This window comes from Pantherophis guttatus, chromosome 7 (assembly GCF_059756535.1).
Source record: "Pantherophis guttatus breed Tessera chromosome 7, ASM5975653v1, whole genome shotgun sequence".
In the NCBI taxonomy this organism is placed as follows: Eukaryota; Metazoa; Chordata; class Lepidosauria; order Squamata; family Colubridae; genus Pantherophis; species Pantherophis guttatus.
In genome coordinates, this window is record NC_142069.1 from 49,156,252 (window position 1) to 49,182,982 (window position 26,731).

Genomic DNA, 26,731 nt, shown 5'->3' on the forward strand with positions numbered 1-26,731 from the left:
ATTACATTTTTCACAACTGCATTTTTCACAACTGGTGCGGTTTGGGCGCTCGGTGCCGAAAAGGTTGCCATCACTGCCTTAATCTGTCAGAGCCAATGACTTAAGCATTCTATTGGCATTATCAATAAAATATTCAAAAGCTTTGCTACTATTCATGAAAACCTGTAGACTAGACCTGGGGATTTTACGCCCATCCCTGGTCCTCATCTGGCCCTTTGGCTATGAGGCCAGTTAGAAATTAGAAATTGCATGCCAATAAATGCATCGAAGGGGGTGGGAGAAGAAGCTCTGTGAAGTCACCGTGAACTCCTTCAGTCAGCTGGCAGCCATGAGAGGGCAAGGAGAGAAAGAGCTTTTCTGCACCTGCACAGTGCTTGTCCTCCACCTGGAGCAGCCTGAGGAGGCAGCAGCAGTTATAGCGTGAGGGGACATCTCCATCATTGGCTTTGCGCCTTGCTGGGATGCTGCCATCAAAGGGGAAGGGAGGGGGAGGCATTTGGGGCAATCTAAATCTGTGTATCTAATGGTGGGCAATGGGGACAGGGAAGTAACAACAGAAGAAGACTAGATCACCAAACCAGCTTGTACCAGGATCTTCAAGGCTGTCCTGAGAATGGAATATTTTACACTTCAAGAGTTTCTCAAAACATCATACTGGCATCACATTGGCTGGCTGGGGGACTGGTCATGTGGGGAGGGATTGGGAGTTGGAAAGAATAGCTTTGTATTTTGCATGGGAACACCAGATTCCGCCTGACTTTGCTGCAATCAGTTTCTTTCAGTAAAAGTTCCTTTGCTTCAACTAAACTGAGTCACGAATCTTACTATCCTGAGAGCAGACCGGGGCAGGTCTGACATTAGGCAGAATCTGCAATTTTGGTCAACCTAGTTTTACCTTTACCATGGGGACTGTGCATGTAATGTCAACTCAAGGGAGTGAACAAGAAGAAATTGAAGCCTGGGGAGAGGCATCTATGAGATCACCTCTGGGAGGACTGGATATATACAAATGGCTGGAGGAAGACGACCTGTTGAGATCCTGATGGTCCCTCAGGGTCGGAAGAAAAGAAGAGTGGAAAAAGAAACCCCAAGGGGTGACATTCACCCATGGCAGCAGAAGCAGCCACCGACGTGGAAAGCTAGCTGAGCTGGAAGGGCTGGAGGAAGAAAGTGATGAGTGTGGAGAGAGCGACTGGGCAGACTGGATGATGGAACAAGCCATAAAGGTCATGTGAGGGCCTTTGAGAACCTCAAAGTGCACAAAATCCTGTTTCGGCTAGGGCAACCTGATGTGCACCTGATGCGATGGAACATTCAATCCCAATGCAGCAGCTTCCACCACCCCAGCACCAGAGATGGCTGCCTGGCAGGGAGCACTTGTGGGACCAGCCTCGGGAGGGGGGAGGAGAGCCCACAAGACACTCGCCCTGGGTGTAAAGTCTAATGGAGACCCCCAGAAACTGGGATTCTTCCTGGTCCAGGTCTGGACCTATATGGTTGAGTATGGCTCAGAAATACCCACCAAAGAGGCCAAGGTGAGATGCGTTACCATGGTCCTGGAGGGGCAATCCTCCGCAAGCTGCTCGAAGATCCCCTGGCTGATTGCAAGGCCAGGGACCACATCAAAACCTTCCTGCAAAGCCACCCAGCAAAAAAATGAACCCCTGGGTCTGCAAAGGAACCCACCAATCCACAGTCATGGACCCAGGAAACAGCCCTGGAAGGAGTACAAGTCATAGAGTTCTCCCCATCCCCAGGAGGGGCAATGGAATGCCGACCAAGCCAGCAGAGGGCTCTGGGGGAACCAAGACCAACTCTGATGATGACCTCCTGGTAAGTGGCCCCATCACCCCAGTGACCATTCCAATAGAACTAATGGTCCAATCCTTGGGACTCAAAGCAAGCTTGCCAGCCCTGCTGGACTCAGGTTGCACCAGATGTCTGGTCAATGTGCCCTAGTTGAGAAGCTAGGTATGTGCCCTTGGTATGTGCCCTAGTTAAGAAACTAGGGATCAGACTTAAGCAGCTTAGGGTGCCAGTGGCTTTCTGCCAGCTGGATGATTCTGTAGCAGGGGGATCTCAGCAACGTATATCACCGTGGAGTTGCGGATGGGGGCACATACCTAGACTCTGAGCTTTATAGTGGCCCCTGGCATGGAGAGACTGGTGCTAGGACTAGTGTGGCTGCTGAAATTGAACTCGTATGTGAACTGGAAGAGGGGGCTGTTAAAAAATATGATGAACGAGCCTAGGGAAAAATCAGAGGAGGGACCAGGGGGTCTAGGAACCCTGACAGGAGATAGGAGCTGCATCCCAGGAACAGAAGGAGGCAAACCTACTAATCCCCAAAGAGTACCAAGATCTATGTGATGTATTTAGCAAAAAGAGGTCAGACGCACTCCTACCCCACTGGCCCACTGACTGTTCCATAGATATCCTACCAGGGGCCAAATTACCGAAACTCAAGCTATACACAATGATCCAGAAGGAACTGGATGAGTTACAGATCTTCATTGATAAAAATCTAGAACAAGGGTTCATCCAACTAGTCTGACCCCAGGTAGCTACCCTGGTTCAGTTCCGAGAAAAGAAAGATGGGTCATTTCATCTATGTGTGGCCTATAGAGGGTTAAACACTATCTGCAGAGAAAATATTTACCCCCTGACCCTAATGAAAGACATGCTGGCCCATCTGGCAAAGGGAAAAACCTTCACAAAGCTAGATCTGCACAAAACATATTACTGAGTTAGGATCAAAGAGGGAGATGAGTGGAAAACAGCATTCAACTGCCCCTTAGGATGTTTCCAGTTTAGAGTCCTGCTGCTTGAACTGCAAGGAGCCCCTGCAGTCTTCATACAACAGATAAATGAAGTGTTGCATGAACATTTATACAAAGGGGCATTAGTATATTTAGATGACATCTTAATCTATACTGAAACTATGGTGGAGCATGTCAGGCTGGTCTGGGCAGTACTAAAGAAACTCCAAGCTGCCCAACTATATGCTAAACTTTCTAAATGTGAGTTCCATCAAAGCAAAATTGACTACTTACGTTACTACATATCCCACAAAGGGATAGAAATGGACCCAGAGAAAGTCTGTGTGGTACTGGACTGGGCTTCACCCCACACTAGGGAACAACTGCAGAGCTTTTGGGGATTTACAAACTTCTATCGGCAATACTTCTCCTCGTTCACACAAATTGCCCTTCCCATCATGAACTTGTCGTTTGGGAAAAAGGTATATGCACTGCAGTGGGCATTGCTTACATGGAGACACTTCCTGGAGGAGGCCAAGACTCCTTTCAAGGTTTGGACAGAACACAAAAATCTATAGGCCCTAAACCTCCCCCGAAAGCTGTCGCCCTCATGGGCACAATACTTTAATCACTTCAATTTCACTCTGAAATACCTCCTGAAAAACCTCCTAGCTGACACACTATCTAGAATGACTCAGTATAATAGCTCTAAGCCAGAAATAATCAGACCAATCATCCCTTCCCACCAACTAGCGGCACCAGTAACCACCAAGGCACAAACGAAAGCAAAAGCAGAATGCATTGAAGCCACCTTAAAAGGAGCTCAGGAAGGAGATGAATGGTTTCAGAAACATAAGGATGAGTGCACCATGAGAGATGGTTTGGCGTGGGTGGGAGTTAAACTGTACATCCCGAAAAGTCAGAAACTGTTAATTTTAGAAAAAAGCCATGACTCTAAAATTGTGGGACATTTTGGGTTCGTAAAAACACTCTTATTTGGTCAAATGACAGTTTTGATGGCCATCACTGAAAAAGGACATTGAAGGGTACATAGCAAGCTGCCCAGTATGTACCTCAGCCAGATGGCAAGAGAAAACACCAGGGCTCCTTCAAACAATAGCAGAATCTAATCTAGAAAGAAATCTCCGTGGACTTCATTGTAGAACTTCCTGAGAGGTCAAGAAATATGGTGCTCTGGGTTGTAATGGTTCTGTTCTCCAAACAAGTACATTTCATACCCTGCCAAAAGATCCCATCCGCCCATGCATTGGCTAAATTTTTCATTCAACATGTCTATAGATTGCATGGGGCTCCACAAGGAATAATCTCCAATCACATAGTGCAATTCACCTCAAAGTTTTGGCAGGAGGTTCGGGGACCTTGGAGGACCTCCCAGGGCTAAGCTCCAGTCATCACCCTTAAACTAATGAGGGGTGTGAATGGACAATGGGTTCTAGAGGAGTACATTAGGTGTTATATAAAGTATCAACAAGACACTTGGATGGAGCTCTTCCCATTTGCTGAAGTAGTGTATAATAATTCCATCCATAGCAGCACAGGCTTCACCCCATTCAAAGTGGCCACTGGCCAAGACTTTGCCTCAATACCTTAATTACCCATGGCAACCCCTCTCTGTCACCTCTCTCAGACTAGGTGACCCAATTATAGAACATCTGGCCAGTGGATAGAAAATCACTGGAAGAGGCAAAGGACACCTATAAAAAGCAAACAGACAAAAAATGCACGAAGCCTAAGGCCTTTAATGTAAGGGATCTGATGTATTTATCTACCAAGAACTTGCAATCCAGGCAACCCTAGAAAAAACTGGGATCTTTTCCCATTAAACACTTGATTAACGCAGTCACAGTAGAACTTGAACTCCCCAAATCACTCAGATGCATCCACCCAATCCTCCACTGAAATCTGCTGAAACCTGAGATGCTCTTCCCCCCGGGCCTGATGTGACCACCTCCAGCTGAGCCTTTCATGATTGAAGGGGAGCAACATTTTGAAGTCAAAGACACACTGGATTCCTGCAAACACTGTGGGAAGATCCAGTACCTGGTGGCATGTAAAGACTTTCGCCCTTCTGAAATGGAGTGGGTGGATCTCAAACATGTTAAAGCCACCAAATTCCTTAAATGTTTCTACAATCAATACGCTGACAAACCAAAATGATCTTTTCCTTGTTTTCTCTCTCTCTCTCTCTCTCTTCTTTTGCAGGACTAACATACTTGTCAAGGGGGGGCAGCATGTCAGGATCTCCATAGTCGGAGTGGCACCTTGCTGGGATCCTGCCATCAAAGGGGAAGGGAGAGGGAGGCATTTGGGGCAATTCATACCTCTGTATCTAACGGTGGGAAATGGGAGGGGGAAGTGACAACTGAAGAAGACCAGATCACCAAACTGGCTTGTACCAGGATCTTCAAGGCTCTTTGCCCTGAGAATAGAATTTTATCAGTTTCACATTTCTCAAAACATTATACTAGCATCACATTGGCTGGCTGGGGAACTGGTCATGAGAGGAGGGATTGGGAGTTGGAAAGAATAGCTTTGTATTTTGCGTGGGAACATCAGATTCTGCCTGACTATGCTGCAATCAGTTTCTTTCAGTAAAAGTTCCTTTGCTTCAACTAAATTGAGTCACGAGTCTTACTTTCCTGAGAGAGCAGACTGGGGCAGGACTGGCAGCAAATCTTTAATTTCTTTTTCCTGGTGTTCTAATGCAACTTAATTTGTCATATTTGTCATTAAGGTTAGCCTTAAAAGAATCAGACTTAACTCCCAAAGCTTAAAATTTCTGTTCAATTAATAGTTGATATTATTTTCCACTGAATACAATTCACCTGTGAGAACGTTTTTAACTTGTGATAAAATAACTGAAGAATCAGTTGATTATTGATAGTTGGAGTTCCAATTTATCACAATCAATTGCTTCCTCTGTTATTTTAGCTTATTTTAGGGATGGTCTTCTCAGATTTGCCTTGTTTCTTTATAGAACAAAAATGTTTGTAATTTTCCATTTATTTTTTATAGATTAAAAATGATTTTACCCTCAAAATTTCCTCTTATCTGAACAGTCCAGAAAAAAGCACATAGCTAAAAGATATTAGATGAGAAAAAAGCCAGTGATGACTAGATATCATAATATAAAATGTCCAAATGATACAAGATGAGAATTAAAAAACATATAGCAATTGCAATAGCACTTAGACTTATATACCGCTTCGTAGTGTTTTCACAACCCTCTCTAAGCGGTTTACAGAGTCAGCATATTGCCCCCAACAATCTGGGTCCTCATATATAGAAACACTTTAAAGAAAAACAGACATTAAAGCTACATCCTACTAATATATATTAAACTCATAATATTCTGTTATTCTTTATACTACAATTCCAAAGATTTCTTTAGTCTAAATGGCTTAATGTTTATTTCAAAGTTGAAAAGCTTGATTAGACGTTCCTTATGTTGGAGCTCCCTCCTGTGGTTACAGAAAATAAAAATTCCATAAAAATAAGAAAAGCCTAAAAATGTGACACTTAGTATGGAACCTGGTAGAAGTATTGTTGTTGTTGTTAGTTGCCAAGTCGTGTCCGACCCATTGAGAATTGAAGCCTTTGAACTATGGTGCTGGAGAAGACTCCTGCGAGCCCCTTGGACTGCAAGGCGATCAAACCAGTCAGTCCTAGAGGAGATCAACCCTGACTGCTCTTTAAAAGGCCAGATCCTGAAGATGAAACTGAAATACTTTGGCCACCTAATGAGAAGGAAGGACTCACTGGAGGGCAAAAGAAGAAGGGGACGACAGAGAACGAGGTGGCTGGATGGAGTCACTGAAGCAGTCAGTGTGAGTTTAAATGGTCTCCAGGGGATGATAGAGGACAGGAAGGCCTGGAGGAAAGTTGTCCATGGGGTCGCGATGGGTCGGACACGACTTCGCAACTAACAACAACAAGAAGTATACAGATCAAAATAAATTGTCTGCAGATCGATAAAATTATTATTGGTATAGTTTTATTAAGTGTGGTCATTTAAAAAAAATAGTAATAGTAAAATAAAATCAAGGTATTGTCTTTGCTCAGAAATTCTTGCTACATTAACCAAATATAACTTATAATTGCCCATATTCCTCTTAAAAGGAATATTTTCTTTAGTTTGCTTTTGTATTTTTAATGTATTTATTAACTGTTTTATCTCTGTTGAATGCCTTCCAGAGTTGCTGATTGTGAAATAGCTATCTATATAATTGAGTTAAATAAATAAATAAAAAGCCAGTTTGTCTTTTTGAACTTGGAAAAAATGCTATTAAGTAGTCAAAAGGAAAAACAGAGTTAGTTGAGTAATTAATTAGGCTGTCCTCCCTAATCATAAAAACATAAACTTGTAAATTCCTAATTAAAAAAAGTGGAGTTTCAAGAACCCAAAGAGATATTATTTATTTATTTATTTATCAAATGTATATGGCTGTCTATCTCACAAAAGGTGACTTTGGGTTGTGTACAGCAATCCAATTTTAAAAAGTAGATTATTAAGTAAATTTTAATTAAAATCTCAGAGTTCAGCTTGGCTGGTTCTCATCAGTTACTACCACCATAGAACTATAGATGGCTTTGAAAGAAAGATGTACATCTCCTTAAAAATGTTATAGTCTTTGGCATAGTCCCCAGAAAAAAATTTCTCTTCTTCCAGCTTCTTGAAAATTTACAATAATCAAGAATTACTTCTTTCTATGGCCACAAAAGGAAACCTGAAACAATATTTCCCCTAATGAGATTCTACAGCTGCCCTGATGAGCCATCGTTTTCTCTCTTTTTGTGGGGCATATTGCAGAAGACCTTTTTTGGTGGTCCCCCCCTCAAGCTATGATGGGGTGGGCAACTATATGGCAACTTTATGATCTGTGGATTCAACGTCAGAATTCTCAGGAATCAAATCATTATAGAAATTGTAATTATCCAAATAATTTAAAAAAGTATCTGGTGCCCTAAGTCAGTGGTGGGATTCAAATTTTTTTACTACTGGTTCTGTGGGCATGGCTTGATGGGTGTAGCATGGCATGGCTTGGTGGATGTGGCTTGGTGGGCATGGCAGGGGAAGGATATTGTAAAATCTCCATTCCCTCCCCAATCCAGGGGAAGGTTACTACAAAATTCCCATTTTCTTCCTATCAGCTAGGACTCAGGAGGCAGAGAATAGATGCGGGAGGGGCCAGTCAGAGGTGGTATTTACCGGTTCTCCGAATTACTCAAGATTTCCACTACCAGTTCTCCAGAACTGGTCAGAACCTGCTGAATACCACCTCTGCCCTCAATTGAAAACCATTGTTCTTGCTTTCCCTATGAGTATAGTGGAAATTTTGGAACTTGTTTCAAAATTGTGAAACTTGTAGAATAAAAGTTAAATAAACCCTTCAGTTTACAAACATTCAAGTGAAATTTGGTTAAAGAACCTCCTTACGATAGCTTTTGATAGGATTTCATCACTTTTACTATTCTATACCAGTTCCATTGTAGAGCAAGTTTACATTTGAAAGACTGCAGAATAAAAATGGCTGGAACTTAATAAAAGCTGATAGTTTATATTTACTATAACACATGCTAAAATCAGAAGCACATACTGAACATTTTATAGTTCCTATAATATCCAAACCAATTGATACATTCTAAAAATATTTATTTGGGAGTTAGCCCCTGTGTCATTCCAATTGTTGGCATAAAACCTCTGAGGGATTCGCTGCCTCAGTGTTGTCAGAAGATTTCTGGAGACTTCACTTACCGATACTAGAAGAATAATTATCTGGGAACAGATGTCATTAGTCTTATTATCCAATAATAAAAGTATCACTTCTCCCTAGCCACTGTTATTTGTATATTATAATTATGCAGAGGTTATTATCACATGTCACAATATATCAATTATTTGTTAAACTTAGTTTGCATCCATATAATATACTTTCTTATTCTAGGCCAATGTGTGTTTACTTTAAAGCCACAATTGGGACCAGAAATCCGGTCATAGTCATTACAGTCATAAGTTGAGGCGTCCACATGACTGGCAGTCGTTAAACAAATACAGCAATTGTAAGTGCAAATTCATTCATTTGGAAAGATTTTTTTGCCAAAAACTGGCAAAAAACATGGTGAAACATGATCATGTAACCCTGGAATACTGCAACCATTCATAAAAGTAACTAGTTGCCAAGCATCTGGCATGCATCAAGTGAGGCATGGCCATTTACGATGGCTGGGGTTGCTTTACGGGCCATAGAACAAATGTTTTATGATCTGTAAAGCAACCTCAGCCATTGTAAATAGTCATGCCTCCTGTGGTCATGTGATGCATGCCAGGTGCTCCGCATCGTAAATGCAAACAGTCATTAAGTGGTCTGTCATAAGTTGAGAATTACCTGTACTTTAGCTTATTAACGTAATTATCTTAACTATTTGAATAGTCAAGCATAATATTCAGCCTACTTGTAAGTATTGTATGGCTATCCTTTGGGGTTCTCTTCCTGATGGATCCAAGATTTGTGTTCCTCAGTCTTATCCTGATGGAACAACTCCTTATGACTACAGTATTGCATGATCTGTGACAAATAACTAGTGAGTATTAAGGGTGGCAAATGTTTTGACTAATCAGAGATTTTGTTTTATATAAAGATCTAATGGGTTATAAAAGATAAGGCATGATTGTAAGAGTAAATTAAAAACAAGTTATAGTCTGCTGTTGACACAATTTTGCTCATAAACCAGCAGCGGCTTAAAGAAAGAAAGCAGTTTTTTCTTTGCACATGGAGAGATTCCTGAGTGTGATGTTGAGTCAATGTTTATTTTCTGCTGATGGCTCTCAAGTAAGATCCTGTTGGACTGTAACTCAGAATTCTTCCCCACACATCTGAGCCCACAGGGAAACAAAGCTATCTGGGCTAAAGTGACTTTAGCATCTCGTTACATCAAGCTTATTTTCCTTTTTGGCCTGATGAATTTAATTAGTACACTTCTTTTATTTTTAAGCACTTGGCAGAGAAAGCAAACTGGATGAAAGGGAACCAGCCAGTGCTTTACTTTGAAATTTTCAAGGCAGTGCTTAGTGATAGAGTAAGCTTGACATAAATGGACCAAGTACTGTGCATAGATTACTAGAAACTGCATGGCGTGCTAAAATTTGACTTAATGAGGAATAGTCCAAAGTTTCTATGGGTCTATCTTTTCATATACCGGTAGATAGTATACTAAATTATAAGGAACCAGAGTTGTAGAATATCTATTTTTTCTTCTTATCTATATTTATTACTCTAATGCATTACTCTAAATAAAGTATTAAGAATGTAAGTATATTATATAAAATATCATTGACCTGAAATAACATGTATTTATTATCATATTTAGAAAACACCCATCTCCCTCATACAGTGTCTCTGCATTAAATGGTGCAATAGATATAATATGCTAAAAATTGAGCTGGTTAATTAATTTATTAATACTTTATAGATATATCTTTAGATTCTTCAACTGTCATTCAATTACTATTTTATATATTCCTTTTGAATATATTAGCAGTAATATATTTTTGATTGGAGTTCATCATATCTTCTAGTCGTTATACCGCACTAATAAAACACTTAAATGTTAGAGAAAAAAATCCTAGAAGAAACCAAACAGTATATAATCCATTATTATGGTGCATGAATTTATTGCATGCAAACAGTGTCTCTTCTTTTCTCAGTAGTTCTCAGTAATTTGATGGAGTGGGAGAAAGGTGAGATAAACTGAACAGATAGATAGAAATTGTATCCAGTGGAGCAAAAATGTATTTCTCATCAGGCAATATTGCTCAATCATTTAATAAAAATGTTTTGCTATTTGTCTTTTTAAATATGCACAGCAGGATCATTAGACAATTCAGTTTCCAAATATTGTAATTTTGTCAGATAGCAACATAAAATTCACAGAATGTAAATATCAAACAAGTAGATTCTCATTGTGTTTCTCTCTTTGTTCCTTTTCTAAGGATTTTTAATCAGTTGTCAAATTGACAATTGTAATGGCAGATTAAAATTCAGCGTATACATTTCATTGTTTAAAAGTATAGGTGGTTCAACTAGTTTGAAGTTACAACACTGAATGAATGGTGAATGAATGAATTATGGACCAGCTCCCTCATGGTCAGGTGATTGTGATCTGGCCACTTGGTAACCAGTTTGCACATACAATGGTGGCAGCATCCTGCAGTCACATGATCGTGATTTGCCACAAGTTGTGCCAATATGTCTTTCCCATCCACACACCCTCTCAGAACCTTGCTGGCGCTCACAACACACATCCCTGGCCACTCAAAGACCTTTGTGCACCCTTCCCCCAGCAGCAGCAATCACCATGAGCCCTCCCATATTTGCATCTCTCATCTGGCAGTAGCCATCCCAAGCTTCATCATGCTCACACCATGCCTTTCTGCCATTTGTGCTGTGTCATACACCCTCTCCCACCTGGCAGCTGCTATCCCAAGCCCCGCTACGCTTGCACCACAACTCTGGCCCCTTGCACAGCCTTTCACTGCCTCCACCACCTAGTAGCAGCCAGTCTTCTGCCTGCCAGTCTTCTTGCAAGCTATCTGGGACTTGCAATTTTCTGCTGACTTCCCCACTTATTTTGGTTGTTGGAAACCAGCAGGAAGTTGCAAGGAGGTGCTTGCTTAAAGACCCACAAGCCTTACTTAATATTGGCAACTGGGCTGTAGGGATTGCCATCGCTAAGCAATGAGATCACATGATGATCACATGACTGTATCACTTAGCAGTGGAAATTCTGGTTCCAAGTGCCATCATAACTCAAGGACTCCCTGTATAGAAAAAAAACCCTTTATGGCTAAATATATTTGCTATTTACAGTAGTTGCTAAAATTTCATATTTCTTTTACAGAGAGCTTACTTTTTGGAAAATGCTATATTATATATTTGTGCTGGTCTGTGATTGTAATAAAAATTGAAATGAATTGAATATTATGTATTCTGTGCAAACTGAAACCAACAAGTAGAGAAAGTGAAAAAAAGTTATCTAAAACCAAAATCTTTGTTTCTTGTCATAGTGTAAACTTAAAAAAAACTATTATTTATACTTTCATAAGGTCATAATCAAAAGATAGTTCTTGGTAATGATGTGCTAGAAGAATTGTGTCCCAAACTTCAAAGCCATTTTTTAAGCTATAAGGAGAATGGCTCACTACTTTTCAAGTATGGCCAAAAGCAGCTTGTAGAGTCTACGGATGTTTTCTAAAATTCAAAGAGATCAATTACTTTAACCATAGGTTGTGAACTCTTCTTTCATCACATCAGGAAAGCCTTATTATTGACACAGTAAAATGTTTGAGTGTAATCCTTAATTAGCAGTGATGGTATTTGAAAACATGTTTTACAAATGATTTCAAAGGTTTTTTTCCTTTCTTTCTCCAAGATCCAGCATTCTCTTTAATTATACCACAGGAAGAAAAATAATGTCATGTTTTCTTTCTCTCCTGGAGTGAGACATCATAAATAAGTAAAAGTTGATAATTTTCACAATTTTGGGGAGTTTTTTGAGACAGCTAACAGGCATGTGGATGGAGGGTAACCCTGTTGACACTGTATATTTGGATTTCCAAAAAGCCTTTGATGAAACTACTTATTGAGGACTCATGAATAAACTTAGCATTTATGGAATAAGTTATTATTTTACAGACTACAACTTGTTAAAAAAGAAAAGGAATCAATAATGTAGATTCCTACCATGTTTCCCCCAAAATGCAATCTACCCAGTGGTGAAATCTAAAATTTGTTACTACCAGTTCTGTGCGCGTGGCTTGGTGATGGTGGGGGTAATGTGACTGGGTGGGCGTGGCCATTTTTTTTATATATATATACTTTTAAAACCATTTTTAATGGTTCTGCCGATCAGGCAATTCAGCTTGGATCGTCAGAGGCATTTAAAAGAAAAAAACCTTTTTTTTCTTTTAAATGCCTTTGACAATCCCAGCTGAGCTGCACGATCATCAGAGGCTTTTTTTTTTACTTTTAAAAGCATTTTTTGGCCGAAGAGATTGTAGAAAAAATGCTTTTAAAAGTAAAAAAAAAAAAAAGCCTCTGATGATTGTGCGGCTCAGCTGGGCATGTGGGGGGGGGCAGGGATTTTTGCTACTGGTTCTTGAAACCACCCGCCTCCATCGCTACCAGATCGAGCAATCCGGTCCGAACCAGGAGCATTTCACCCCTGAATCTACCCCAAAAGTAAGCCCTCCCCTGATTTTTTGGGGTAGGCCTAATATAAGGCCTACCCCCAAAATAAGGCCTAGTGAAGGGGTGGGCGTGGCCAGCCCAGGAGGCAGCCCTTCTCTTTCCCAGTCATCTTGGCTCCTTAACTGCAAGTTTGCGGATCAGCTGATCCACCGAGGGCCGGGAGTTCTGTCTCTCTGGGTGCCTGGAGATGTTTCTGGAGATGAAGCAGAAAGCCATGTGGCCCGTTGGAATCAGCTCCCCCACTCTACCCGGCTGATGCTGCTTGAGAAAAGATGAAAAGGCAGGCAATTCTGAAAGATTGTGGGATGCGTGTGCTTATGGTAGAAGCAAAATGCAGCCTGTCTCTTTTAAGCAATCAAATATCTGTGTGTGTGAGAGACAGAGAGAGAAAGAGAAACGACAGAGGGGAGTAACAAGAATTGCAGGCAACGCTGTTTGAAAGGGTTTCCTTTCTGCCGTTGCTCTTTCTCTGTCTGTCTCTCTCTCACCACACGCACACAGACATTTGTTGAGAAACAGCAGAGGGTAGGCAACCAGGTAAGGGAACTGACCCTCTCCCGCTTTTTTATAAATTATCTTAAACTAGGGTTTAAATACTGAGATAGTCAAATTTGCAGCTAAACTATTCAGAATGATAAAAACCAGTTTAATTAAAGAACTCCGTAGAGCCCCTTTTGAACTGGATAATCAACCAAATAATACATGAGATTCAGTTTTAAGTAAGTATAAATGGGGAAACAATCCCCTGCTATACATATATGTATTGGTACAGTCCTCACCTATTTCTTATTGCCCAAAGAAATATATGTAGTGATGTATAAAGACACATAGAGTGAAAAAAGGCAAATTCCATGTTAGGGTACATTCAGAAAAGGATTGCTAATGAAACCGTCAATATTTTAATAGTCTTATGCAAATCTCTGGTAGATCAATTTGTGGGATACTAGATACAATTTGTTAGCCACATTTTTAAAAGTATATAATAGAAGAAATGCAGAAGAAACGAAATGAAATGATTAGGAGCCTTAAATATTTCCTTCTCAAGAAACAGCTCAAATGTTTGAAATTCGTTAGTCTAGAATAAGTCTGCACAACATATGGGCCTGCACAACTCAAAAAATAAATCCACTGCCATCAAATGTTTCCACCACCAGGAAGGATCTGCCATGTTGCCATTCCTAAAGACACCCTTCCAATCTCCAATGGAGGTATCTCCAATGCCTCCAAGCCCCACTGATATTGACTGCACTGCATTCTCACCACTAACCACCAAACAGATGATTGGGACACCAACCATTTATTTGGGGCTTGCCATTATTTTTAATTTCCTCTACAAGTTGTGCAGGCCTGGTGTAGAAGAAAGGCAACCAAAGAAAGACATAATCAAAGCATATAAAATCATGCAAAATATGGAGTAATTGGACCTTCTCTCTGTTTATTCAGAAGAAAATGACACAATGTTGTGTTCACAGAGTTGTACTTCTAGTTGTATTTTTCTCATCAAAATAAGACTCAAGTAGAAAATAGAGCAACATTATTAAAATAAATATATTTATTATATATTTTTATACATCATTTTTCATGCAGGCTGAATATTTTTATGAATTCCTCTCTTTGCGCTCTCTGGATAAAGGAATAATGGCTGACCCAACGGTAAACATCCCTCTGCTTGGAATGATACCTCACCAAACCTCAGGTCTGTAGCATCCATCTTTATTTATGCATCCAATGTTGTCCATGTAAAGGACGAGTGAAGAAAAATGGTGAGCCAACATGTTGTGGGTTTGTTTGTGTGTGTGTGTGGCATTAAAGATAAGAAAAATCCTATGTTAACTGTGAGGACTTTAAAAAATACTGATTTGTTGATGATTTGAGCCAATCATTCTCTTGCAACCCAATCCATCTCACCAGGTTGTATTGTGGAGAATATAGGAGGCAGGAGTAATAGGTATGTTTATGTGAAGCACCAGGGAAATCAGGAGATCCAGGCAGTTCAAATGGGTATAAAGATCTATTGCAAACTTAAGCTCTCTACAAGAATCTGAACTACTAACAGCCCAAGCAAGTTGGCTGTAGAAGAGTCACAGGAATTCAAGGTGGGCTGGACTTAGATCTCTTGTGGGTATCAAGAGACTCATGACTGATGATGCGTTTCACCCTTCCTCAGGCTCAGCCTGGTCATCTCCTACAGTTTACTATCTTCACTTATATACAAAAAAGTAGGATAAAAAGTAGAGTAGAGTAATAAAAATGGAATGGGGTGGGGTGGAGTGGAGTGGAGTGGAGTAGAAACAGAATAATCTGTTTGTAAATGTTAGTACATGTGTCTGCAATCAAATTATCTAATAATTTGGTAACAATGAAAGTCTTTGGAACTTTTATTATCTAAGCATCTTATGTTCCACATCTGAAAAGAGGAATGCCAAATGTTGGGACTGCATCACTAAAATTCTTGCACAGTGAAATGTGCTCATATTAATCAAGAAAAAGATACAGAAACATCCAGTTCTGAGATCAACAAAAATCAGCCCTTCCATTTGGTAGAGAGAATCATGGACTCAAGTCTATAGATGCTGAAGGTCTATAAGTGGCCTTGAGATGCTAAAAGGCAAAATGGTATCTTCACTTCCAACCTAGCCTGCTGTCCTCAGATGAAAAGGAGGATACTGACTCTTGTCTTGTCAATGTTGAAATAATATACAGTTGGCTTCAAGACTAGTAATATTTTATATCTTTTTCAAAATTATATAAAGAGCAATTACATTCAGCATGGGAGCTGGAAATCTGTCTCTGTACATCAAAATGAACTTATAAAGTATAATTCAGTGAAACATTAGCTAAGTAAGAAAAAAATTATTTTTCTGTGAATGAAAGGTAAGAATAGCAAAGGATGAAAAAGGTATCAAAATAATATAAAGAAATATTTGCTAAGAATGTTTTACTCCATAACTTTTAAGCCAAAGAAAACTGATGTAGAATAGCTACCAAAAGCTTCTGCTATGAAGACTACATATATTCTATATGGTGTCTCTCATGAGGAGAGTCCAGCTGAAGATATATAGAATACTCTTGTTCTTTGCCTTTCTTCTCTTTTTTAATCAAGAGATTGGCCAGGCAGAAACTAGAATAGTGAAGACCTCTCTCTTTCTTTCATTCTGGACACAAAGGCAAAGTTTGCAATTACATTAAAACAATCCTTTAAGGCACTAGCATAGAAATAATGGCCTTGGTCACATGCAATACAGATACTGGAGGCACCCTTTATACTTGTAGCTGCACTGGTGATGGTTTAAAATGAGGGAGCAAATATGGATACAGGACATTACTGTTGTTCCAGAGGTTGAAGTAAAGAACATGAACTAGGAGTGCTTTTTCGGATGATGATCAATTCTCTGGTTGGAGGGTGACTTCATGGAACAGGTTGGATTGAAAGATGATTTGCACTGGTGCCATTACAGTGCTGAAGAGCAAATACATGAATATATTCACTTTAAGGAACTGAAATGGAGGCATGCAGCCCCTGCTATCAAAAGTTATTGTGCCAGTGTCTAGACTGTACTTCTTAGAACAGGTTCATTTGCCTTGGATTTGGGATGACAGCAGAGGTTATTCATACCAAGCTAAAGGAACCTTCCCCATCCTGATGCATCCTAGAATTATGAGAAGAGCTGCAATTCCCAAAATATTGACCTATTTTGTGTATTGGGTGAGAATTAGGAAAGCTGAGAAGCCCAAATCTAATTAGATATGACCTTTTCTACAAGAATAAATGTAGCATTTTCTCCTATAACTTATTTGTACTGTATATTTCAATCTAATATTGAATTTCCAATAGATAATCAACTACGTATTTTAACGTATATTATAATATTTATATACTGCTGATTCTGCGAATACCCCAGTGGCTCACAGTATATAGTACTAGCATTTAGACATATATATCATTTCACAGTGCTTTACAGCTCTTTCTAAGCAGTTTAGAGTCAGCATATTGCCCCCAACAATCTGGGTTCTTATTTTACCAATCTCAGAAGGATGGAAGGCTGAATCAATCTTGAGCTGGTGAGAATCAAGCAGAATTAGCCTGTAATACTGCATTCTAATTGGTGCACCACCACCAGAGATATATATGGAATTATATATATAAAATACAATAATACATAAAAATATCTATCAACCTCCTCTGCTGTCCACTGCCCCAATAACATATAAGATCTGTGAAAGAGTTCTGTTTCACTTCTTTTCTAAATGCCATGAGGAAGGGCACCATATATCGTGTCTATTTTTCAAATTCAGATTTCCCATATAATAAAACATTGTCCTTAACAACATTAATATGCCACTAAAAATGTGTACCTCTTTTCCTTTTGTTTGTAGTTGTTCAAGTTGGATTTCCTTGTCTTGGAAAACAAGATGGAGTGGCAGCATTTGAAGTTACAGTAATTGTAATGAATTCAGAAGGCACTATCATACTGCAAACTCCACAGAATGCCATCTTCTTCAAAACATGTCAACAAGGTACCTGGAAGTGAGCTGAATAAAGATTTGTCTGTTTTCAGAGTTTTCAGTATGTTGGGAATATCAACATTTGATCCTATTTCCCAATTCTGAAACAAAAGAATGGGAAATATCTGTTGTAGTAATAACAAATACTAATGAGCCAAATCTTATTAGTAGTGTAATATGCAGAATTCCTAAGCCAGCATAGTTGCCTATTCCTGGTCCATTAAGGCACGAGGCTAGAAAGCAGGAAACCATGAGTTCAAGTTCCACCTTAGCTGTGAAAGCCAACTGGGTGACTTTGGGCCAGTCAATCTTTCAGCCCACCCCAGCTGACAGGTTGTTGTTGTGGGCAAAGTAGGAGGAGAAAGCTGTGTTGGCTATATTTGCCACCTCGAGTTATTTGTAAAAATAATAAAAGCAGAATACAAATGAATAAAATAAAATAAATAGGCAGATTTCAGAAAAAGCTCACAAAATCAGATAGTTATCATAAGATAAATAATCAAGAAAAAGGGTAGCTTATGATAGCCTATATTCAGCTACATCTTCCTGCTGGCTATTTGCATACCCGTGCAAAGCCCAAACAACACTTAGCACTAGTTTGGCTGATAAGGGGAAGCTGGGATTATAGTATAGTTTTGTTTCTCATAAAACATTTTGCATAAGAGAAAGGGGATTATGAGGCAGTAGAAATTGTCTTAAATGACTGAAATGGAGGTAATAGCTGGCAATTAAGATGAACCTAGCTCTGGTTATTGAAGATCTGTGCAGTCTGGCAAATCTCCGTTGGACCGGACCATATTTACACTGCTGAAGGCTTTGTAGCTCAGGGCAAATCTGGAGAACATTGCTAAAGAAATCCAAAGAAAAACCTGAAGAGGAAGAGCCTTGGTAGTACAGTGGTCTAAAGCACCCTGTTATTAACACCAGCTGCCTGCAATTACTGCAGGTTCGAATCTTGCCAAGGCTCAAGGTTGACTCAGCCTTTCATCCTTTTTAAGGTAGGTAAATTGAGGACCCAGTTGTGGGGGCAATAAGATGACTTTGTATAAATATACAAAAGAATGAAGGCTATTGCTTAGCGCATTGTAAGCCGCCCTGAGTCTCCGGAGAAGGGCGGCATATAAATCAAATTTTAAAAAAATAATTAAAAAAAATACAATGGGAACTGTTTACTAAATACAGATGGGCCTGTTGGAGGTCAAAGATGAAGGAAGATCAAAGGTTTACCAGTAAGAGAAGAGCCAGTTGCCAGTTTGTCCTCCATTAAATTGAGATTTCACAGTTAAGTCCTTCAGTTTTAAATTGGGTTATTCCTTCCAAAAAAATGTTTATAGAACTTTCCCTGACTCTGCAAGTGGAAGAATAATTTTCTTTCATTACATTTTTCTCTTAATATTCCTTTAAATTATATTTTGACATGCATGCCTTTGATTATAGTTTTCTTACACATGTTATGTGCTACCAAAATATCAGAGATTATGACATAGAGACGTTCTTTTTGGAATCCCTAACCATCACATCATCAATAGAAGCTGGTGTACTTAAGCAACAAATAAATAAATTAATTTAATCTATGTCATTTTCTTTGAAGCTGAATGTCCTGGAGGGTGCAGAAATGGAGGATTTTGTAATGAAAGGCACATCTGTGAATGTCCAGATGGATTTTATGGTCCTCACTGTGAAAAAGGTAATCAAAAAGAGTTCTTCAGTTCTCTTCTGTACTTTATTTATACAACAAAAAGAATCTAAGCAGTCACTTCTTTCCAAAATATTGTTTTGGAGGAATTTTTGGATATGGCTAGAAGGCTTCCTAAAATTAAAGTTAAACACATAAGAAAAGTATTTAATGAACTGCAGCTCTTAAGAAAGCACTGTTTGTTTATACAAAAGATAAAGAAGTTTCCATTAAAAGATCTGAAAGGCAAAAAAGAACAGGCCAGCAACTTAATGACAACTTTGGCAAAACATTAAGTACGATGCACATTAACTTGAAAATATGAAGTACCGCAGTTGTTTTATTCTACCATCATTTCTCAAGAGAATGTCCAATTTTCATTATAAATTAAGCGTATGTCTGTCCAAAAGGACAGACTGAGTAAGACCTATTTCATTACTCCAATAATACTTTTAGTTCAGTCCTATTTGCCAGGACTAACCCTAATCCTCTTTACCTTAGAAGAGAGAAGAATGTATTATGGAATCTCTTTCTAAAATGTTCCTAACTTGTGCACTTGCATGGCCTTTTGGAACCTGGTTTCTTCTAGATACATTGACTTCAGTTGCATCATTTTCCTGGCCTTCATTTAGATGGCAGTTAATTACAGGAACTGAAAGATGAAATTGTTCTTTCCTGGCTACCTGGGATCAGGAACACTGACTAGCACTGACAGTTGCCTATGGCAGGTCCAATAAGTATAATCTATTTGTGTTTCATGAATTTAAGAAATATATGTATATACAGCCCATCAAAAATGTTGTTAAGTAAAATTTCAATTTACTTCCACTAGCTGCAGTTTGGTATTCATATAAGCTAGTTATAGAAAAATCTTACTTGAAAATCAAGCTCAAGTCTTACTTGTATCATTAGAATATTTACCAGTGAATCAACACTTTTCTTTGCATGAGAAAATGTTATTTCTGTTGTGGAATGAAAAGTGCTGTATATTTTAAGATCTATCCCCTCAATATGTTAAGGATAATTGTTCAGTGTAATATTGGTTCTTCACTCTCTTTAAATCAGCTCTGTGTACACCACATTGCATGAATGGTGGACTCTGCATCATGCCGGGATTATGTATCTGCCCATCTGGTTTCTATGGCATCAACTGTAACAAAGGTATGGTGGAAAGAAGTAGAAATAGATACCTGGAAAGAAACATGTACTGCCACCTCTTAGCATGTAGTTGGCTTAAAGTTTGCACTATATCCCTGCATCTCTGTGTTTATTCTTGGATGCACTTTCCTTTTGATCACAAACATCAAATGAAAGAAGCATGACCTAGCTGACTCTCAGTAAAATTAAGTGTAGAATGAGCCTGGAGGATTCTTGAACAATTTCATTTTCATTGAATTGGGATTTTTTTTAAAGGATGGTAGAAGTTTAATACCATTCACCATGCAAACAGATAAATCAGACCCAAGCATCATACTTTCTTACTGTTGCAGATCTGATGAACACAAGCTGCATTACTCCAGATGTTTTTAATTTCAGTTTCAATCACCATTAGCTATCATGGTCAATATCGAAGTTGTAGTCCACAACATTGAGGGGACACTAAGATGCCTACTTCAGAGAAAATATGCTACTTATCTGCATATATAAACGTACTGTAGATCAGGATGTTGCATTTTGTTGAGCTCTTTAGCTTTTAAAAAGACTGAAAATTTTACTGAATTTCACTAAACCTTTATGTAAATCGTCTGTTATACTATATGTAATACTTTAATACTATATCCCACAGCAAACTGTACAAACATCTGTTTCAATGGAGGAATATGCTTTTATCCAGAAAAATGTATTTGTCCCGCAGGACTGGAGGGGGATCAGTGTGAAATTAGTGAGTCTTGTTTTAATTTCTTTTAATTAAATTTGAAATATTTTACTTGAAATTTCTAAAATATCAAAAGATGATATGTACCAGTGGTGGGTTCCTCCTGGTTCGGTCCGGTTCGGCCGAGCCGGTAGCGGTGATGATATGATGTCACCGAACCGGTTCTTCCCCCCGCCCCCCCACCCCCCCACATTATTCTTACCTTTTATTTGTTCCCACTCCCAATCTATTGCTGCCTCCTGAGTCCCAGCTGATGACTAGAGGGAAAAAAACTGTTTAAACTCTTGCCGCGGGGCTTCAAAGGGCCGTCCCACAGCTGATCAGTGTTAAAAGCAAACAAATGAGTCGGGTCGTAAGTGCGAGGACTGGTCATAAGTGCGAGGACCTTCCAGAAATGATTCTGAGCAGCTAGCCACGCCCACCTAGTCACATGACCTCCAAGCCACACCCACAAAATAAGCCACACCCACAGAACCGGTAGTAAAAAAATTTAGATCCCACCCCTGATATGTACAAGGGAGTCCAAGTGTAACTTACCTATCATAGTACAGTCCTTCTATTGGGCATATTTTTATTGTTGTTTATATACTAATACAAAGATGAAAATTAGATACTATATTTGTTATCATTCGATATGAGAAATCCCAGATACATAAGCATTCCTGATTATAATAAGTTATTAACAATCTAGGTCGAGGTCTCCAAACTTGGCGACTTTAAGACTTGGACTTCAACTGCCAGAATTCCCCAACCAGCTTATAATGGATATATGAGTAGTCCTCGACATAAGCAGTTCATTGAATGACTGTTCAAAGTTATAACAGCATTGAAAAAAGTTACTTATAAGCGTTTTTCACATGAACATTGCAGCATCCCCACTGTCATGTGAACAAATTCAGATGCTTGGGAACTGACTCATATTTATGACAGTCGCAGTGTCCCAGGGTCATGTGACCATCTTTCTGACAAGCAAAGTCAATGGGAAACCCAAATTAACTAAACAACCGTGTTACTAACTTAACAACTGCACTGATTTGTTTAACAACAATGTCAAGAAAGGTTGTAAAATAAGGAAAAACTCACTTAACTAACTCACTTAGCAAATTTTGGGCTCAGTTGTGGTTGTAAATCGATGACTACCTGTAGATTATTAGAACACGGATATCAACTAGAAAATATGTAGTCATTAGCTTAAAGAAAATTTAATGTGGTATAGCATTCTATACAATTCTGTATAAGTTTCCACTTAAGCCCATGTGAATAGATATGATGACATTCAGAGATTATCTGAATGTCACAGAAGAGATTCATAGACAATCCTGTGACCTCTTGGGTCATTGTTTCAGAGACATTTCCTTACCTAAACTGATATACAGAATTTCAATAGGTGAGCATAAAAACAGTGGGACAGGGAGCAAGTTTTGACTTTCTCCTGACTTCTCCATTAACTTGGCTTGTGGAAGCTGGCAGGAAGCATCAGAAATCACGAACACAAGATCACAGCTGAACACAGTGGAGCAGCACCATCTATTGCAATGTCACCCTTACAGTAACATGATCACAATCATGTGATCACCATTTTCAATCTTCTCTGCCAGCCTCCCTAGAAGTCAATGGGAAGCTGACAGTGAAGCTTGTAAGCTACTGCCATCTTCCAAAAGGACTCCACCTCATTTCTAGAAGCCTTCTAGAAGACGAAAGAGTTTTTCTGGTGGGAAGAATCTCGGAGCTGAAAGGGGAGTGAAAGGAAGGAATCTCAGTGTCCTGTTCCAGCCCACATGCACAACATGCACAGAGATTTTACAGACTTTATTGATAGTCCAACCCTTTAATGTTAATTCCCAGGTCCCCACTTGCACGCAATGCAAAGTCCTATTGAGTCCAACACTGCTCAGTCAAGGTACAAGGTTATCAAATCCAAAACCAAAAGTCTACCAAGTCCATAGGCCAAGTCCACTCCAAAATCCAAGGTAGGAGTGCAAAATCTACAAACAAGACCAAGGTCCAAACACATAGGCAAGAGCAGCACAATCCAGTGTCAAGGAAACTGAAGTCAGAAAGGTAAAGCATGCACATGGCAGGAGAACCAGCAATTGTTTCCAACAACCCCCTGCTCCACCCGTCCAACTAAATAGGCGCTCATTGGTATAGCTCAGGCCTGTCAAACCGGTGGCCTGTGGGCCAGATGCGTCACACGCAGGCCACATCCACCCCGGCTCCACAAAGGCAAAAAAATCACAATACGTCACGAGTTTGACACCATGGTATAGCTCATTAGGAGGGGTACGCCTGCCTCCTCGCAAATAACCTGGCCAACTTCTATTGAGCCTGCCTCTGTTCTGCCCTGCATGTCTGTGGATCAGGTAGAGGGGACAATTCTTCCTCATCCCACTGGCTGTCTGCAGCTGTGCACCTTGTCCACTGTGCACTTCCAGTGCAGCCCCTGAGCTCTGTATCTCTTCTTTTTCTTCTCCAGCTGGGTGTTTGACTGCTCCTCCAATGATCCTTCCAATGTGCCTGGCCTCTCAAGGCCCTCAGCAACTTCCCGGCATTCCTCCAAACCCTCTCCAAAGTCTCCGGAGCCACTCTTCCTCATTGTTTGAGCTGGCATCCAGAGAAGCCATCACACATTAGAGGTGGAGAAACAGCAAAAGGGCTACTTTCCAGAAGGGAATCTCAGTCCCACAGATTCCCCCCTGGCAGGTAGCCTTGCTCCATCTGCTTAATGACCTGGGAGATTACTTAATGATCACAACAGGATTGCGGTCATTGAGTGAAGTGGTCATGTGGGCATCTTGCTTAATGACTGCTTCATTCTACCACTGATATTCCAGTCCCATATGTGACCGTAAGTCCAGGACTACCTGTAGCAGCAATCTATGAATTCCTATTTTCATATGTATCCATAGCAACTTAGATTACATTACAACAAGCATTATGTGAAAGTCTCAATTGACCAAAGACATGACAGCAACTGGAAATCTAAACTGGATTAGATTTAATTTAAATAAAGCAAGGCACTAGTGTCACGTTTTCTATTCCTAGGCAAATGCCATCAGCCATGTCGAAATGGAGGTAAATGTACTGGTAAAAATAAATGCAAGTGCTCCAAAGGTTACCAGGGAGACCTTTGTTCAAAACGTAAGTAGGAGAACTTTTTAAGAAGTATTAATAGAAGATTTGATACCATCGACCATGGTATCATGCTGCACCGGTTGGAAGAGTTGGGGATGGGGGGCACCGTGTTATGGTGGTTCTCCTCCTTTCTCTCAGACCGGTCGCAGTTCGTGTTGGCAGGGGGGCAGAGGTCGACCTCGAGGCCTCTCATCCGTGGAGTGCCGCAAGGGTCGGTCCTCTCGCCCCTTCTGTTCAACATTTATGTGAAGCTGCTGGGCAAGATCATCCGTGGCTTTGGGGTGAGATACCACCAGTACGCTGATGACACCCAGCTGTACATCTCCACCCCAGGCCACCCCAGCGATGCCCTTGAAGTGATGGCCCAGTGCCTGGAGGCTGTATGGATCTGGATGGGGAGGAACAAGCTCAAGCTCAACCCTTCTAAGACTGAGTGGCTGTGGTTCCCGGCATCCCGATATAGTCAGCTGACTCCATCGCTGACTATCGGGGGCGAGTCTTTGGCCCCCGTTGAGAGGGCGCGCAATCTGGGAGTCCTCCTGGATATGCAGCTGTCTTTGGAGGAACATCTGACGGCTGTTGCCAGGGGGACCTTTTGTCAGGTTCGCCTGATCCACCAGTTGCGCCCCTTTCTTGATCGGGATTCTGTGTGCACACTCACTCATGCCCTCGTCACCTCTTGCCTGGACTACTGCAATGCTCTTTACATGGGGCTCCCCTTGAGGAGCACCCGGAGGCTCCAACTAGTCCAGAATGTGGCCGCGCGGGTAATTATGGGAGCTGCATGGCGCTCCTGCATAACACCGCTCCTGTGTGAGCTGCACTGGCTCCCAGTGGTCTTCCGGGTGCGCTTCAAGGTGTTGGTTACCTCCTTTAAAGCGCTCCATGGCATAGGACCTAGTTATCTCCGAGACCGCCTTCTGCCACCGACGACCTCCCATCGACCCATGCGCTCCCACAGAGAGGGCCTCCTCGGGGTGCCATCAGCCAAGCAATGCAGGCTGGTGACCCCCAGGGGGAGGGCCTTCTCTGTGGGGGCACCCACCCTCTGGAATCAGCTGCCCCCAGCGATAAGGAGAATCCAAGACCTCCGTGCCTTCCGTCGTGCCCTTAAAACTTTCCTTTTCCAACAAGCCGGGCTGGCCTAACAATGCCTTTTAAATGATTTTAAATTTGTATGTTTTTTAATTTTTGGCCAAATTGAGATATTTCCTTTTAATCTGTTCTTAATGTTTATATTATGTGTTTTTATCTGGCTGTACACCGCCCTGAGTTCCCAGGAAGAAGGGCAGTATATAAATTCGAAGTAAAATAAAAAATAAATAAATAAATAGTTAATCAGTCAATCAATAATCTTTACTGCAATCATTGATCAAATAAAAACACAAGACAACAAATTCTGAGACAGCAAATAAAAATCATAATAAAACTAAATAATTATAAAATTGATATGATCTTAGTACAATATATTTTACAGTTAATAAAGCAAAAAGTAGTTACATTCATAGAAATCAAATTATATTAATTGGGCCATCATAACTATAAACAGAATGAATCCAGTTGATCTGGAAATGTGATCAACCAGGAAGACATTACCTGTAATAGGGGCATAAGCAGGGCAATATACTAAAACATAGATTAGTATTTCATTAACTCCTTCAACACAAAGGCAAAGTCTTTGAATGGAATAGAGGCAGTCCTTGTTTAGCAAATACAATTGTAATCAGCAACTTGGTCATTAAGTGAAGAAGTCAGAAAGCGAAACCATGTCTGTACTTATGATCTTACTTCAGTTTTCTTTACTGACCTGCAAAGGTCATAAATGAAAGGTTTACTCATAAAGGTACTTTTTCATCACCTTCATAACTGCAAACAATTGTTAAATGAGGCAGTTGCTAAACAAAGACTACCTACTTTATACCTCAAAATTTTCTTTTAAGAGCAACATGGTGGAAGGTCAGTAAATCTTGCCACAATTTAGGTTTTCTGAATTTGGGTACTGTTACTTGGTTTAGATATCTTGATGGCTGGAAGAAAAGTGAAGAGTGGCAGATTCAAGAGTGGGTTATTGTCTTCACATCATATTAATAAGAATTGTACAATACAGTATAAGGTTCTTGTGGAGAAAGACATTTGATATTCATATAACCCATTATAGCTGTCTGTGAACCTAGCTGTGGATTGTATGGAATCTGTATTGAGCCAAATGTATGTCAATGTCAAGATGGATGGCATGGAAGGAACTGCAATAAAAGTAAGTCCTGATAAATCTAAGTTTTTAGATATGTCTGTATGAGTGTTATAGTAGAACCTCTGGTCATAAACACTTCTGACCAGGACCAAATCGGGTTCTGACCAAAAAATTCACTTTTTTTTTTTTGTGGCCGATTTCCCCTTCCGCACCATTTTTTTTTTTTTTTTTTTTTTTTTTTGGTAAGTGACAAATTTCCAAAAATAGGTTCAGGTCATAGTGACAATGTAATCTTATCTGAAGGATGTAATCTTCAGCTGA

The 26,731-nt window shown here is 40.1% G+C and overlaps 1 protein-coding gene across 3 annotated transcripts in view; it reads left to right on the forward strand.

Annotated features, from left to right (window-relative positions):
• Window positions 1-26,731, forward strand: part of WIF1 (Wnt inhibitory factor 1) — a 50,723-nt gene that overhangs the window by 14,619 nt on the left and 9,373 nt on the right. For 2 of the 3 annotated variants that reach the window (XR_015728740.1, XM_034402842.3), the window contains exons 3-9: window positions 14,615-14,723; window positions 17,405-17,545; window positions 19,125-19,220; window positions 20,274-20,369; window positions 20,995-21,090; window positions 24,130-24,225; window positions 26,378-26,473. Coding sequence is in view for 2 of the 3 variants with exons in the window: in XM_034402842.3 (XP_034258733.1) it covers window positions 14,615-14,723; window positions 17,405-17,545; window positions 19,125-19,220; window positions 20,274-20,369; window positions 20,995-21,090; window positions 24,130-24,225; window positions 26,378-26,473 (730 nt within the window). In the remaining variant the exon portion in view is untranslated. The remainder of the gene's footprint in view (window positions 1-14,614; window positions 14,724-17,404; window positions 17,546-19,124; window positions 19,221-20,273; window positions 20,370-20,994; window positions 21,091-24,129; window positions 24,226-26,377; window positions 26,474-26,731) is intronic. The other variant, XM_034402844.2, reaches the window with a different exon arrangement.